The 16,747-nt window shown below is 46.0% G+C and overlaps 1 protein-coding gene across 3 annotated transcripts in view; it reads right to left on the bottom strand.

Moving 5' to 3' along the window:
• OSBPL9 (oxysterol binding protein like 9) overlaps positions 1-4,750 on the bottom strand; it is a 100,237-nt gene extending 95,487 nt beyond the window's left edge. For 2 of the 3 annotated variants that reach the window (XM_014598646.2, XM_014598647.2), the window contains exon 1: positions 4,563-4,750. In XM_014598646.2, coding sequence (XP_014454132.1) covers positions 4,563-4,673 — 111 coding nt within the window. In that variant the 5' untranslated portion in view covers positions 4,674-4,750. The remainder of the gene's footprint in view (positions 1-4,562) is intronic. The other variant, XM_059727827.1, reaches the window with a different exon arrangement.
• Between the last annotated feature and the right edge of the window lie 11,997 nt (positions 4,751-16,747).

The raw sequence follows: 16,747 nt of genomic DNA, 5'->3' as shown, positions 1-16,747 counted from the left end.
ACACGGAAGCACTGAAATCTAGGCTTTTTAATCCAGTATTACATAAACTAATCAGAAAGTGGCATGATATAATTTAAATGCATTCTAATTTAAACTAGAAAGCTGATTTTAAAAAGACATGAAACTAAACTGCTATATATTTTAGGAAATGCAACTGAAACAGCATAAATTAACAGCTGGGCTTTAGGGAACAGACAATTAAATCTAATTTCTCACACATGCATTACCAAGAAAAAAAAATATTAAATGTCAATGGAATTTGGCACAGAGTAAACCAATGACTTTCACTGCTATTAACCTAACATTTATAGAGAGGAAGGAAGAGGGGGAAAAGTGAAGAAGAAAGGAAACCTGATAATCTGTGATTGTAGTTATGTCTAGATTTATTTATAGCAGTTTCAAAACATGATTTTCTTCCAAAGTACTGTTGTATGAACATAAAATAGGCATGGAGAAGGGGAGGAGGAAGAAAGACAAAATAAAGTAGTTCTGGTTTCCCTCAAAAAGAGTGGGAGGAACATGCTGTCAGTAGTGTCTGAAAAAAAGAAAGAAAGAAAGAAAAAGAAAGATAAAACATCTCTGAAGTGAGAACAGGTCACTATTCATCTCACAGAGAGCTCACTCCCCCTTTTCAAAGTGTCTTCTAATTAAAAATCCTAGCCTGAAAGTTCACTCAAAGCTGACTGCAAAATTAACTATCACCAATGCTCTTCAGTAAAAAAAGTCAGCATTACACAGGACTCTCCCACTAGATATATTGCCAAAACACAATAAAAATTATGTTCCTACTGCATTAAGGTAACAATGTTTAATAGGTTCCAAGCAAGAGCACCACAGGAGATTTGTATGCCTGTGTATTAATTCACCCCAAAAGTGTTGAGGTTAAATTTCATGTTTAATAATCTGAAAAGTGTTTTCATCCCCATAACTGGAAACAACCAGCCAAAGGAATGCTACTCAAACTCTCATAAAAACAATACATTTCACTTTCAAGCAGAGAATGTGAGATATTTCATTCCAAAAGATAAATATTTGGACAACATGTACATGTGAGAAATAAGCATAAGGGAAAAAAAATATTTTGCAGTCATACTTCCAGGAGGCACTGCTAGCGTTTGCTGGTACACAGCACATTAGAGAGGAGGGGTGGATCTATGAATTACTGCACAGAAGTGGAGGTAGATTATAGTTCCATGTCTGCCACTCCCATTTTGAGAACTTCTCTCTGACCACTGCTTGAGTTGGTAAAATAAGGAACTGACCAAATAGTGCCATTTGACTTGTTAATCCTGAAAATTTACAAGAAGCAGATGGATCATCTATTCAGTTTAACAACAACAAGTTATACTGGTCCTAGGGCATGCTTATACAGTGCACTATGGCTAGGGACCGACCTAAAGTGGGGTTTTACAGATTTCACAGAAACAGCAAAAAACAGCATTGGCCACTATTTCCCGCTACATCAACCAAAAAAAAAAGTAGTAGCGACACAGACTGAGCAAAGGCACCCTCCACCAATCAGTAGCGAGGGGCATGGCCGCTGCAAAATGCCTGCAGAATTGGCTCTCTGTGCCACAAGCAGGCCATAAAAAAATCCTTCGTCTCACCACAACTTAGGGAGGTCCCTAAATAACTGCTATTCCAAACAAAATCCCAGTGCAGATACTTATTCTGCTGCAAGAGATCATCTTTGCAGTATATCTTAATCCACTTCAGAAGTGGGATAGACAGAGTGGAAACAGACATTGCCTTTCATCAACTTTGTGCCACTATAAACACTTTTATGGCAGCACAAAGGCCAGGCAAATAGACATCCATGTTCTCTGTTGCAACACAAATGCCCAGAGTTACTGGCTACAACAAAGGCAGTATTCAATTTGTGCCACTATTTAGCAACAGATATCTATTTGCTTTGTGGCAAGAGAGCTCAGGAAGTCCAGAGCTGACCACACTCTCCAGCCACCCTGCACAGGTGAAGGGGCTTGAGGGGCCTGGTCCTGCACAGGATTTCCTGTGGTCCACTCTGCAAAAGTGCAACTCTGCACATAGGAAACCACTTGCAGAGACACAACAAGATTCTCTGGGGCCCATCTCTAACAGGGGAAAATCAGGTAGACACTCCCAGGGCCTGCTCCTGTGCAGGAACTCCTAGGGCATGTGGGACCAGGACCTTCAGGGCCTGGAAAAATGTGTTACATGCTGTCCTGCAGCATCAAGAGACACTGTGCATTGCACCCAATGAAGCAGGTCAGCTGTTCCAGGACACATCATGGCACAGCTAATACACTTCATTTGGTGACATTATTTCTAGCCTGAAACAAAACAACCTTCTTATGGCAGGATACAAGTGTCAACACAGAGCTATGCAAAGTGTTTCCCTGTGTAGACAAGCCCTTAATCCTGTTAAATACTCTAGAGCAGCGATGCCCAACCTTTTTCTCCCATAAAGAGGTATGCAGTGCCTAGTCTGTCTGCAGCTGGATCTGGCAGATGATCCCATACCAGCTCCCAGAGGGGGGCAGGGGGCATCCTGGCCCTGATCCAGACACATGGGGAAAAGGGGGCATGGCCCAATGCCAACACAGTCCTGAAAAGGGGGGGGGGGAGAAAGAAGAGGGGGGCAGTGACCCAGACCAAACAGGAACAGCGGGGGGGGGGGGGGGAGGAGGGGGGAAAGAGCTCCAAAATGGCTACACCGGTGGCTAGAAAATTTAGCAACAGGGGAGGGTGGCAGTACTGCCACAGTTTCCCCAACACCACATTTCCCAAACCATAGCATCTGGTCCATGGGACTTACCAAGGCTTTCCAGGTCTCACATGGCCCAAGGGCTGAAGGTTGATCACCCCTGCTCTAAAACCAAACTACAAGAATGAGCTGGATTCAAGTTTCTAGGTATTCTATTGTAGTAAACTGGAGACCTTCATGACTGGTGCAAGTAGTCAGAAAGGATTGCTTGACTTCCTAATGCTAGGCTGACTTTGTAGGGCTGGTGGTTAGAAGAGTCATCCTTTTACTTGTCAACCAAGCAGATTTGAGGCATTATTAAGAAACACTGTACTCCACAATGACTTTGGAGAATAACTAGTCAAAGCATAATCAGGGATACTTTGCCATTCCTACCTAATAGTGTCACAAAGCTTAAGAATTAGATATTTATGAAGCCAGAGACCCATAAATGAAATGCACTACAGGAGTCCAAACTGTACATTTCTACATGCACACACACAGATCCTAATAAAACATGAACCATGACTACAGCCAGAGGTTGCTGGTTAGGGGGTCCTGCCCCTCCACCCAGGAACACATCGATCGCCATATTCGGCGTCAGGAAAGAATTTTACCCCGTGGTCAAATTGGTATGGACTGTGGGGGTTTTACCTTTCTCTAGCAGGGGACATGCTGGCTCTCTTAAACATATACTGACACTTCATGGAAGCAGAACGCTGGCTCCCACAGTTCCCCTACTTTACCTGTGGCAGGTTAGGGTGTAATATCTTCATTGCGTCAAGGCTGATGGTAGCCTTGTATAGTTTAGATTACAGTTTGTATGGGACGGTGAGGAAAGGGATGATGCTGCCTCAGGAAGGGACTAGATCAGAGGTTCCCAACTCCCAGGCTGCGGCCTGGTACGGGTTGGCTGCCAGACTGGAAGTGGCCGGCATACTGCAGACTAGCAGCCAACCCTTTTTTATACCAAGTATAGAAAAGGGTTGGCTGCCAGTCCGCAGTACGCCGGTCACTTCCGATCTGCAGCACGGTAAAAAAGTTGGGAACCACTGGACTAGATAACCTCTGGAGGTCCCTTCCAACTCCGCTTCCCTATAACTTCATCATTCTCCCCCTTATTTCTGCAACCGTGCCGAAAACGATTTCAGAGCATTGGATCTCTCGGATAGAAACGGGCTGGTGAGTCGAGTCCAGGCCAATCGCCCACTTGACGAACAACCATGTCAGAAGAAAGCCACAAAAGCGTCCTCCCTTCCTCACGGAGGCAGCGAGTTCGACTGGAGCGGGGATGCACGCCCCGGTTTGGCTGGGACAGCCCTGGATTTCACCAATGCTAATTAAAACGAGCGCTCTGGGATTGCAGGGGTGTAGTTGGGCAGGGCGGGAACCATTGCTGCGGTGTCCTGATGTCCCTGTCCCCCCACACGTAGCTTGTCTCAAACCTGTGTCGCCGAGATGCCATTATTACAGTCACCTAGGGATGGGGCAGTGGCTCGCCCACCCCCCTCAGGCCGCCAGCCTGGCGTTGAACTACAGCAGGGAGGACACACAAGGGGGAACGAGGCCCCCTTGGGGGGGCGGGGAGTGGCACCACCCAATACTTGGACCCCCTCATGGTGGCATCCGGCCGCGCCCCCCCCCCCACGGTACCCGCGTATTCACCCCCCAAAAGTGTCTCACAGCATGGCTGCCCCCACTGTCTCCCGTCTTGCCATTGGCTGCCTCCTGTGTCTCCCCGCTCCCCATTGGCTACCCCCACCGCTCCTCCCTCCTCATTGGCCGCGCGGTGTTTAGGCAGCCGCCGCCGCCCCCCAACGGGCTCCCGGCCCCTCACCGTGTAGTAGGAGAGCAGCCCCGCGTTGTAGTCCAGCACGAACCAGCGGTACTGCCAGCCCTTCATCACGTTGGTCCACTTACTCAGCGGCCCCTCCATGATGGACGCCATCTTGAAAGCCGACCCGGCACCGAACCGACCGCTCGGGAAGGGGAAGGGGGGAAAAGACCACGGCGGGGGGCGGGGCCCGTAGTGGGAGGGAGCCACCGGCGGGCGGGGCCTGCGCGCGCAGCGGAGAGGCGGAGGACCATGGGCACGTGGAATAATAGAGGGGAGGAGGGCCTTGGGCAATACCAAGCTGCTCACGCCAACGGGGGGGGATGGGGTTCGCCAAGCCAAGGGCGGGAGAGGGTTCCGTCGGGTTCGAACGGACACCCCCCTCCTCTGCCGCCTTGGAATCGCCCCGGGCTCCTCCCCCGAGTGACCTCAGGGGTGGGGCCCTCTCTTCAGTTGCCCCAGGGCGGGGAACGGGGAGGTTGTAGGTTGCGTAGCGGAGTCGTAGAGCTTCGTGCGGCCTAGCCGGGAGCGGGCCGTCCCCTTCGGCCCGGCCCGGCCCGGCGCGGCGCGGCGTTCCCGGCCCCTCAGACGCTACGCGCACAGGCCCCGGCATGGCCTGGCTGTTCCCGGGTACAGCTCCCAGGGAAGGAGGCTGTCGTATTCCTGGGAGTCACCTCAGGGTGCTGCCACACGTGGCCTCCTAAGCTGTTAACCTGGTGGGTGGGTGGGTGGGCAGGCAGGCGTGGCTGGAGAGCTGTGCAGCGCTTCTGAGAGAAATCCTCGTACGCCCACTGTACGCATTGTCCACCGCACACGTCCGTTGTATGTGTAGTCCATGGTACATGTCCACTGCACGCACCGCCCGCATCCATCATACACGTCCACTGTATGCATTCTCCACTACATGTTCACTATGCGTGTCCACCATACACATTGTCCACTGTACATATCTACCATACATGTCCACTCTACACATCGTCCACCGCATGCATCCTTTGTATGTGTTGTCCATGGTACATGCCCACTGCACACACTGTGCACCGTCCGCATCCATCTGTACACCTTCTCCACTACATGTTCACTATATGCATCTACCATACATTGTCCACTGTATATGTCTACCATACACATCTATTGTCCATGTCCACTGTACACATTGTCCATTGTACACATCACCTGTGCACGTCCACCATACACGTCCACTGTACACCTTGTCCACTGTACACATCTCCAGCGGTCTGTTCCCTTAGATCTCCTAGCCGCAGCCTGTACCTGCGCTCACACAGTGAATAACATGACATGCTAGCCTTAACCTGTAAAGCTTTGACGGGGCTGGACTAGTTCATCTCAGGTTCCTTCTCTCGCTGCATCGTGCCGCCAGAGTTGAGCCCAGGCACAGCCCCTGTGTGAGCCTGATTTCAGCCAGTGCACCCCCTGACTGACCGCACTCGCCACTTAGGCAATGGGCGGGGGGACAGGCGGGAGCATCGGTGCCCCCCCTGCAACCACCACCACATCGCTGCGGTCACTCCCAGAAGCAGCTGCAGCCACTCCTGGAAGCGGCTGCAGATATTGGCCGCAAGGGAACTCCCCCCGGGCAGCAAGATCTGCCATGGGGGACCCATCAGCAGGACTGGTTACAGGTGGGGCATGTGCCCCCCTGACTAATATGGCATCTGTTGTCCCTGCTTTCACTTGTCATGCTGTTAATATAGTATCAAGAGTACTTTGAGTTTGAAAATAGTTTGCAAGCCCAATTTTCCATTTGGACCTTTTTTAATCATTGTGGAAGTGGAAAGGAGTTGAATAGCTGCTACTTGGTCAGCTGAAAATTCTTTCTAGAAGGAGAATTTCAAGGTTGTGAAGAGCAAAGATGGTTCTTCCCCTTGCCCTGAATGCGCTGTGGCATCTCTGTGCTCTGCCTGTTAGTGGGTTCTTGAGACCATGGACATCCAGTGCAAGTCAGAGAAGCGTCTTTGAATTTCTGATTTTTTTTTCTGCAGGTCTTTGTGTTTTCCGCCTTAATTCTAAGAACTAAATTATCATTTAACAATTATAAATACTCAAAGTTTGTGCCTCAAGTTCTTTTCAGTGAGCAGTGTCAGGTATTAATCGTCAACATATAGCCAGTGCTCCCATACCTTTCAGACCATCTTTCTAAGCTGTACAATTTTCTGTCCCTTGCTTACATGCTTCCTATTGTCTAGAAATCGTTCATATCTGTTTATAATGGGTACCAGCGCAGTGCCTGGATTCTGAGAGGAGGATGCTGGCTCAGTTGTTCTGAGAGGAAGCTACTTTGCTGTAAGCTTTCATTTCAGTTCAGATTGGTCCAGTTCAGTAGAACCACAGCAATTAAAGTTTTTTCCTGATACCGAGGTAGTTGGGAGCATGGTTGGCAGCAGCAAAGGAAGCCTGTGGTGTGGGAATTTTCAAGGAGCAGTTTGAATATAGAGATGGAGATATTTTGGTTAATTTCTCTAACTTCTTATGGACATGCTAGTTGTTTAGTATTCTCTTCTTTACTCTAACAATCACATCTCTGTGAAATAATGATAGTATAAAGAAGTAAATAATTAAAAGTGAGTATTTTTAGCCTGATTCTGGATGGTATTTTTCCCAATAAATTGGTAACAAACAATCTGTCTTATTTTTTTCCAGGGATATAATTGCACCCCCTCACCCCTTTACCACCCTCCCCCCTTCCTCCTGTATTTTTTTAAGATTAAAATAATAAATTACCCAGTAAGTCAGTACTCATGACATCTGCACCTTCCAAACAAACATTTTTGAGAAGAAAAAAAAGAAAGAAATCAAGCAGTTTATTTCACTAGATGACATATAATAACAAAGGAAACCCTCTGATTTATTGTACTGGAGCTATTTAAATATATATCCAGGGTGGAAGGCAGACAGTAGTGAGGTCTGGTGTGTCTGTCTGAATATAAAAAATAACTTTTAGAGCTTCCTTTGCAGTGTTTATTACTATATGTTCTAAATAAATAAAAGATATCAGCAATGCATTTGTTTCCCCAGCCTCAAGCATTTCCCCTGGCAAGCTTCCCCCTCCATTTCCTTCATCCTCTTTCTTAATGAACTGTGGTTAGTTCTTCTATGCTAAGTGCTTACTATTGCATTTGGACCAGATTCCTTTGGAGATTTCCAAGGGGGGAGTTGCTTTCAGAAGAGAGACTTATAAAGATTTAAATTTTCCATCCATTTTGCCACAGCTCTGGATCTTCTTTTGTGCAAAGTGTTCAGGTGTATGGAAAAACATTGGAGCTGCTTCCCTAAGGGGATTTGGTTTTAGACCTGGAGTTTATTCTGGCAAGCTGCACTCTTCTTATGAAAAAGTCGAAGTACCTTCCTTGGGTATTGATTAGAAACCTGACTGAGATGATTTTCCATGACAGCTTTGGGAGTTGATGGAGTCATTCCATTGCTTAGTTTCTTTTGACAGTGTTAATAACATGCCTGGGGGATTAATACAGAAAAAAGAAAGCTAAATCATGGAACATGAACCAACATGTTTAGGAAACGGGGAAGAAATTGCCTGATGTTGTGAGTTAAATTCAGGTTGTAAAGTTATTCAGTTAAGTATTCATGGGTGATTTTCTTTACCAAATCTTACTATAGGTCTATAAGAAAACATTTTAAGGACACCATTAAGTAGCTTAGCTTTATTGTGTTTGCATAACTTTGACAGTTTTTCTTTCATGGACTCATGAAAGGAAGAATGCAGGTGGCTTAAGCTTGCAGGTGTGTCTGACATAAATGCATGTTAGGCTGGTAGCTGAAAGTCATAAACACAGACATCTTATGAAATCAGTATCATTCTTAAAGATACGGATTTCTCCGATTGCTACAGGCCTCTATCATTCAGAAATAGGTATCTTTTGTAGGATTTTTGCATGAAATAGGACAGAAATTCCTTAAAGGTGTTGAGTCAAGTATAGATGTACTTCTGTCTGCAAATTCTGCTAGATACCTTGTTACAAGGACACAGAACGCTGCGTCCTTGTAACAAGGTATCCAGCAGAATTTGCAGAAGGAAGTACATCTATACTTGACTCAACACCTTTGAGATCTTACCCTGTTGGGCCTCTCTGGGTAGCGCTGTAAGTCAAAAGAAGTTTTGTACATAGTTTTCAGAATAGGGCTACCTGGGCATTTTCACAGGCAAATTTTGCTCCCATGAATGATTGCTTAGATCTTGTTGCAAATCTTAAAAAAATTACAAGTATTTCAAACCGCACCCCACCCCGCCCTGCGCAGATCAAGGGGAACACGCCCCCCCCAGGCCCTCCTGGATGAGTGGTGTGCAGTGGCAGGAGCCGCCCCCTCCCACCCCATTTCCCCCAAGTGGGCCGCAGTTCCATCCTGCGCCTGCCCCACCCCGGCTGGGCAGTGCTTGCCCCAGCCCCTGCCCCAGCCCCACTTCTCCCGCACCACGGGGGTCTTGATCTGCCCCACCATGCCCCTTCCCTTCCCCATCCCCTTCCAACACCCCAGACTTACCAGCTGCACACAGCTCTTCAAGTTTCTGGGCTGGTATGAGAACTCAAATCGGTATCAGCCAATATGCCTCCTTAGAAATCGGCTATCCATATCAGCCCCCAAAATCTCTATCGTGCACCCCTGACAGCTGCGTAATAACAAGCCGATATAACTATTTTGCATTAAAAAAAATCAGTTGGTGACATCCTCTATCGTGATGCCACAAGATTTTACCTATGTATGATTTACTGATACACTATATTAGTGGTATAAAATACAGTGCTAATACTTTAGTCAAATTAGTAACATCTTTTTACTTTATTCTAAATATTTTCTCTATCTCAGGGTGATTTACTTAAAAATTAACTCAGATGTGTTCTTTGTCCTCTTACCTACAAATATGTGTTTTATTTATACATTGGTACCTTAGAAGAGAAAAAGAAATGTTGCTCAACTGGAATGTTTTCTTCCCTGCAGCTTTGCCGTGTTGCCTACTATTACAACAGAGCAAATGCACATCATTTCTCTCCCCTAGCCTCTTCCACTATCAGCCCTTCTTTTGTGTTTGGCATTTTCTTACATCTGGGTTGTGTTAGGTACATGGAACATCATGCAACAGATAAAAGTTTTGAAAAATGTAAATATCCATAATTGCCTGCCCATAATACTTTTATTGTTTAAAAAGGTCTTTGGTGCATAATAATTGAGCTGAGAATTGTTCTGCTCTTTAAAAAGAATATTGTCACTAATGACAATGACAATGTCATGTGCTATATTTTTTACATGGGGTGATTTTTTAATTGCAATACTGTTCAGTCTTTTTGCTTAACTGATTTTGCAGTAACTTACAGAATGAAAAGTTGATCCGTATATACAAATATAAAAAAGTACATATTATTAGCTTTATATTAACAGCATACCTTGTATGTTGTGCTGTTTTTGCTTATTAACATTTGGAGAAACCAAAAATATTTTTTTTATTATTTGCTTTTTTTCCAGCTAGGTCTCAGAGCAAAGGTTTATGTCTAAGTATAAATACAGTCACGGTAAATGTTAACTGACAATGTGGAGATTCTATGGAGATTTTAAAAAGTTAAAGATAAATACAGTCAGGCAAGGTTCTTTGAGTAGATGTGATATCTTTTATTAGACCAGCTGAGTAGTTGGAAGAAATTTTTTGGCAAGCTTTCGGACGCAGTCACCCTTCTTCAGGCATGGGGCAGCAGAGACTCCTCATGCCTGAAGAAGGATGACAGCACCCAAAAGCTTGCCAAATTTTTTTTTCCAATTACTCAGTTGGTCTAATAAAAGATATCACATCTACTCAAAGAACCTTGTCTGCCTATGTCCTTAGACCAACATGGTTACAACCAAAAACGCAGATAAATACAGTGGCATTTATGATTTTTATAGCCTATAAAAACACATTTCAACAGAATGATCCGTATGCACTGACTGCATATATCTTTCATTTTTTTTACATAGTTCACAGCAACTGAGATATACCTGTTAAAAATAAATGTCATTAGTGTCAGGTAAAAATTGGCTTCTGCCCCCTTCAGTGTTTTCTTTGTAGTGTTAAAAGCCAAATCCTAGCATTTCTATCGAAGACCCCATTCTTATCCCTGCGATCCATATGTGGGAGGGGTCCTATCTTCACATGATTCAACCCCTCGTTGTGTAGGGTGACCATATGTCCCAGATTAGCTAGGACAGGCCCAGATTCTGGGGGCTGTCTCAGCATCCCGGCTTTGGGAGAAAATGGAGCAAAAGTCCCGGATTGGTGTAAACCCGCTCACGTGCACCCGGCTTCTCACTGAGGAGCTGGGCATGTCTAGACTCTGCTGGGCTGTAAGTGGAGTTGCTTGCACAGTACAGTCGGGGTGGAGGGAGGGGAGTGTGTGGGTAGCTCTGGGATTGTGTGCGTGTGTGCACGTGCACCCACTTCTGGAAGCTGCAGGGGTGGAAGGGCACCCCCCATCCTGGCTTATCCCCAAAGTATTATGGTCACCCTATCCTTGTGGTACCCAGGATATAAGAGAGGTCTCCATGAAGACTGAAATAGTTAAGAGAACCTAGTTCAGAAGTGGAAAACCTTTGCTTTCTGATCCGTTGATGAAAGGGACTGTTGTTTTGTTTTTCTGCCTGATTAAAGGGTTTATTTCCTCCTCCTTCTGCAGAGAAGAAAGGCCTGTAGACCGTGTTTATTTTCCTCCTTTTTGAAGGTTTTACTCTCGCTCTGTTCCAGGGGACAGGAAGAGAGAAGCAGAGACTGTGTTTTATTTAGGGAGGAGGAAATAGTCTTAAGAAAGCAGGAGAGTTTGCAGAACTAACCCCGATAGAGATCTCAAACTAACATATCTGATTGGGACTCCAATTTTTGGGGCAGATTGGAGTTCCACTTTCCATGCAGCACTGGGTCCTCATAGAAAACTAGTATACTTTTTGTGACTGAATTAATCATCTGCTTCCAGCATTACTTCTAGGGTGGTAGTTATAGGAATCTCCAAGCCAATTTCTAGGGAATTCCCCCTTTCACAAAGAAGAAAAAAGCTACACGAACACATGAAGCTTCTGTAAGGCTTGATTTTTATTTAATTTTTTGCAAGTGTTTACATTTTAATAGGACTATGACACATTGCCTTGAGTTCTCCGTGCTTGCAACTCAGTGACAGCCACTAGAACGAGGGGTGCTTAGCACTTCTGAAAACTGGGCCAGATATACTATAACAAAGAGGATCTTAATTCAGCTTTTGGACAAGAGTCCATGACTGTTGGCAGCTCCAAAAAAATTCCAGGTTCACTGCTTTTGCTTGCAAGTTTAAAAAGTTCAACACACCTTTGATAAAAAAAACACATTTTCTTTGCAGACTAACAATAAAGTAATTGTGAAGCGACATCGAAGTCATATTAAAATGATCATTAAATAGTAAATATTACCATGGTCAACTACATTTTCTGGCTCTTTGTTAGAATATGTAGCAATCCACCCCTCAAACCAGAGGTTGCAAACTGTAGTCAGATATAGAACATGAGAGAAAATGCATGTACCACCTCTTTGCCTGAAAAAGTAAGCAATTTCCTGACTGTTTTGGCAGATACCCTTGTGAGGAATACAAACATACATGGGAACAGCTATACATACAGTCTTCAAAATGTGGACAGTTCTCAATTTCCTTTCAATTAATGCACCTCATAGCATCTTGTAGTTTTGTATATAACTGAGTTTTATATATAGTTGAAAATTTGTTTTCATTAACTGATCAGGTTTGCAAGATAGTGTCTTTGCACTTTATAAGCCTGGGCAACAGCTTTGATTGAGACGCAAATTAAGTGATGTAACAGAAGTTGCTTGTTTCTAGCTTAGACAAAATAAGTGAAATTTCTGCAGTTGTTTATATCTGCACAGTCCTATTTACATCAGTGTGGTTGCATGCATATGAGCAAGAACAAAAATGTATCCAATTGACTTAAGCTCAAGCATTTAAATAACCCAAACTAGGCTTTGATGTATACATTCTTCCAAGTGGAAGATCTGACTCTTGCATTGCTATTATGCAGAGTTTTGCTCAGCACAGCAAAACTGACAGCAGCCAAATTGGTATCTTTTTCATTCTTGCAGATTTTTTGTTTGTCCATAGTTACTTTAGTTTAAACTTAAGGCAGGACAAAATCCTTATGCAGAGTTGGCATACTTACAAAGTTAATTATACCTGTTTCTTTAACATTTTATTTGACTTCACACTTTTCAGTCTGTTTCATTGCTTGGGGATTTATCAGGACTCAGAATGGCTTGTTAAGCCTCCATAGGCCCCAGGGGAGGCGCACTCAGATCTAGGGTCAGTGAGGGGCTAGTCAGGGAACTTCTGGAGGGACTGGACGTATTTAAATAGCTGGTCCTGATGATCTCCACCCCAGGGTGCTTAAGGAATTAGTAGAGGTCATTGTGGGACCCCTGGCACGGCTTTACGAGCACTCATGGTGCTCTGGTGAGATGCCAGAGGATTGGGAAAGGGCCAGTGTGGTTCTCATTTTCAAAAAAGGGAGGAAGGAGGACCCAGGGAACTATAGGTCAGTTAGTCTTACCTCGATCCTGGGTAAACTTTTTGAGAGAATTATCATAGCTCATGTCCATGAGGGGCCAGCAGGGGAGATCATGCTTAGGGGCAACCACCATGGGTTCATTCGAGCCAGGTCCTGTCAGGCCAACCTGGTGGCCTTCTACAACCAGGTCACAAAATCCTTAGACGCAGGACAGCAGTGGACGTAGTCTTTCTGGACTTTAGGAAGGCCTTTGACACTGTCTTTCACCCCATTCTCATTAAAAAACTAGGGGACTGCGGCATCAACACCTACAGTCAGATGGGTCGCTAACTGGCTGGAGGGCCGCACCCCGAGAGTGGTGGTGGACAGGTCATTTTCGACCTGGAGGGAAGTGGGCAGTGGGGTCCTCCAGGGCTCAGTCCTTGGACCTGCGCTGTTCAACATCTTCATAAGCGACTTGGACGAGGGGGTAAAAAGCACCCTGTTCAAATTCGCAGACGACACTAAGATGTGGGGAAAAGTGGGCACACTAGATGGGAGGAATAGGCTGCAATCAGACCGAGACAGGTTACAGGGGTGGGCAGATGAGAACAGGATGGGTTTTAACACTGACAAGTGCAAGGTGCTGCACCTGGGGAGGAAGAACCAGCAGCAGACCTACAGGCTGGGGAACTCCCTTCTTGTCAGCACAGAGGCAGAAAAGGATCTTGGAATCATTATTGATGCCAAAATGAACATGGGCCGACAGTGTGGGGATATGGTCAGGAAAACCAACCACTCCTTATCATGCATCCACAAATGCATCTCGAGCAGGTCCAGGGAGGTGATCCTCCCCCTTTATGCAACACTGGTCAGGCCACAGCTGGAGTACTGCATCCAGTTCTGGGCACCGCACTTCAGGAGGGATGTGGACAGCATGGAGAGGGTCCAGAGGAGGGCCACCCGCATGATCAGGGGGCAGCAGGGCAGGACCTATGAGGAGAGGCTACGGGACCTGAACCTGTTCAGCCTCCACAAGAGAAGGCTGAGGGGGGGATCTAGTGGCCATTTACAAACTAGTCAGAGGGGACCAGCAGGCATTGGGGGAGTCCCTGTTCCCCCGAGCACTACCAGGAGTGACTAGAAATAACAGTCACAAGCTGGCAGAGGGTAGGTTCAGACTAGACATCAGGAGGTGCTACTTCACTGTCAGGGCGGCTAGGATCTGGAACCAACTCCCAAGAGAAGTGGTGCTGGCTCCTACCCTGGGGGTCTTTAAGAGGAGGCTGGATGAATACCTTGCTGGGGTCGTTTGATCCCAGTACTCTTTCCTGCCCATGGCAGGGGGTAGGACTTGATGATCTGCTCAGGTCCCTTCCGATCCTACAGACTATGAAACTATGAAACTAGGAAGGTGTCCCACAGATGTAATTGCTATAATCTCTATTGTTTCTCAATCTCCCAAGTATATTTTGTTTTATAATTGATTGTCTTTGTTCTCTTACGGAGCCCACCATACTTGAAAAACATGCAAACACCTACTTAAGCAGCAGTATATTTGTTTTTTGGTATCTTGGGCGCCTATACACAAGCAGCAAGACTGCTCCTATGCACTGTAATTACAGCATGTCAGAGCAGACTTGATTAATTGAGTGTTCTGGAGCGTGGTAATTACTGTGCTCCTGCAGAATCCACTGTCTCGTGTATCAGTGTCCCCGTGCTGAAAAATGACGGCGGGGGCACTTTAACTAAAGCTCATTTGATGAGCTTCAGTTAAATCACCCCTGCTGCCATTTTTCAGCACGGGGACACTGATACATGAGATGCTCCAGGCACTTTAATTAGAGCAGATCTCAGACCCGCTCTAATTAAAGCACCCCCCCACCAAAAAAGTATATAAATGCCCTTTAACTCTGCAGTAACTTAGGCCATAGCCAGGCATTCATTATTACCTTTAAAACTTTATCTGAAAGTCTTACTCGTAGAAAAACAGCCTAAGAGCTGGAGCATGCATGCCAGCTCACGGGTGAGCTCTCCAGGCATGGGTCACTAGAGAGCTGCTTCCTGGGCTACCCCTGCTCTTAGGAGGCACCCACTGACAGCCTGCTTTCTCCTGTGCCTGGGAAGGGAGCAGACTGTCAGTTGGCCCTTGGCAGCTACTAAAAAACAGCAGCTGCTATAGACAGTCCAAGGAGGGTCCCAACCCTGGGAGAATGTCCCCTCCCACCCCCACCATCCCACAAATCAGCTGATTAGCTAGATAGGGGCCTTTCTCCCTCGATGGGAACCCTCCCAGGTCCCACCACAGGCTTAAGGAGAACAGCCCTGCTCCTTGCGCGTCTCTGAGCAAGGGCATTATACTGCAGTGTCAGACTCAGGTAGGACAGTCTGCCTCGCTTGCACTGCTCCAGCAGGAGGAGAGGCAGAGGAGCAAAGCATAAAATGTATAAGGCGAACAAGGTTCTTTGGATAGATGTGATATCTTTTATTAGAACAAGTAATTATACCTATGTCCTTAGACCCACATGGCTACAGCCAACATCCCTAAAAGGTATAAAGCATTTAGAGGAGAGTGCAATGCCTCTCACCACCATCTTAACCAAACTAGGAGGCCTGCACACCTGTGTAAAGCTTGCAATTTTCACTTAGCTCAGGTATCTTCGTCTCTGTCCCACCATGCTCACAGCCAATGTTCCCTCTAAGGTGTAATGGTCCATGAGCACGCTGCTTAGGTCCGTGAGCGTGCCGCTTAGGTCTGTGAGTGTGCCGCTTCGATCTGTGAGCCGCTTAGAGGGAACACTGATAGCTATTGATGCCCCTTTCCTCCAAGAACGTGTCCAATCCCTTCATGAATCTGTCTGAACTCTCCAGTTTCCATTGCATCTGGTGGCAACGACTTTCCCACTTTAATAACACACTGGGTGAAAAAGAACTGCTTTCTGCTCATTTTAAACTTACTATCTGGTAGTTTCATTTTGTGACTTAGTTCTTCGCTGATGAGAGCTAGTCAATAATAAATCCCTATTGACTTTACCTTCACCATTTAGTTTTTTGTAAATCCTCCTCATGCCTCCTCTCAAACTTCTCTTTTCTAAATTGAACAGGCCTTGCCTTGTTACTATCTCCTCATCTGGAAGCCCCTCCACACCCCTGCCCTTTTCTAGCTCTTCTGTATCCTTTTGGAAGCATGAGGACCAGAACAGGGCATGGTACTTAAGGTGTGGACACACCATAGATTTACAAAGGGGCGTGAAGATACTTTCCTAATACCCTCAGCAATCTCTCCCTTATTTTAGGCCCAGATGGCCCACAGGTAATTCTGTCTCTAATAAGGGAATCTGTTATGTTTCCAAAACTATATGTGGATGCCAGCATTTTCAGCTGTCACATAATTAGCTACTGCTCCTTCTGGATCCTGATTCTAGGTTGAAAAAAAAATAGTAGTATCTTTTGCAGTTGCAGTACCCCTGCAACGGGTGTTCCCACCTGCAGAGCTGTTACACAGAGGATCTGTGGGGCAGCCAGCACCAGGCTGCCTGTGCAGAAGGGCCTGATGGTAGTACCAGGTTGACTGCACCTTGATCCCTCCTGCCCTTGCCCCACGCAAAGATCAGGGGCTAAGCTGGGCCACATGCCCTCACTTGGCTGCCTGCACCATGCGTCTGGAG

This window comes from Alligator mississippiensis, chromosome 5, assembly GCF_030867095.1.
Source record: "Alligator mississippiensis isolate rAllMis1 chromosome 5, rAllMis1, whole genome shotgun sequence".
Taxonomy (NCBI): domain Eukaryota; kingdom Metazoa; phylum Chordata; order Crocodylia; family Alligatoridae; genus Alligator; species Alligator mississippiensis.
Note: the sequence above shows the minus strand (reverse complement) of the source record. Positions and strands in the feature narration are given on the sequence as shown.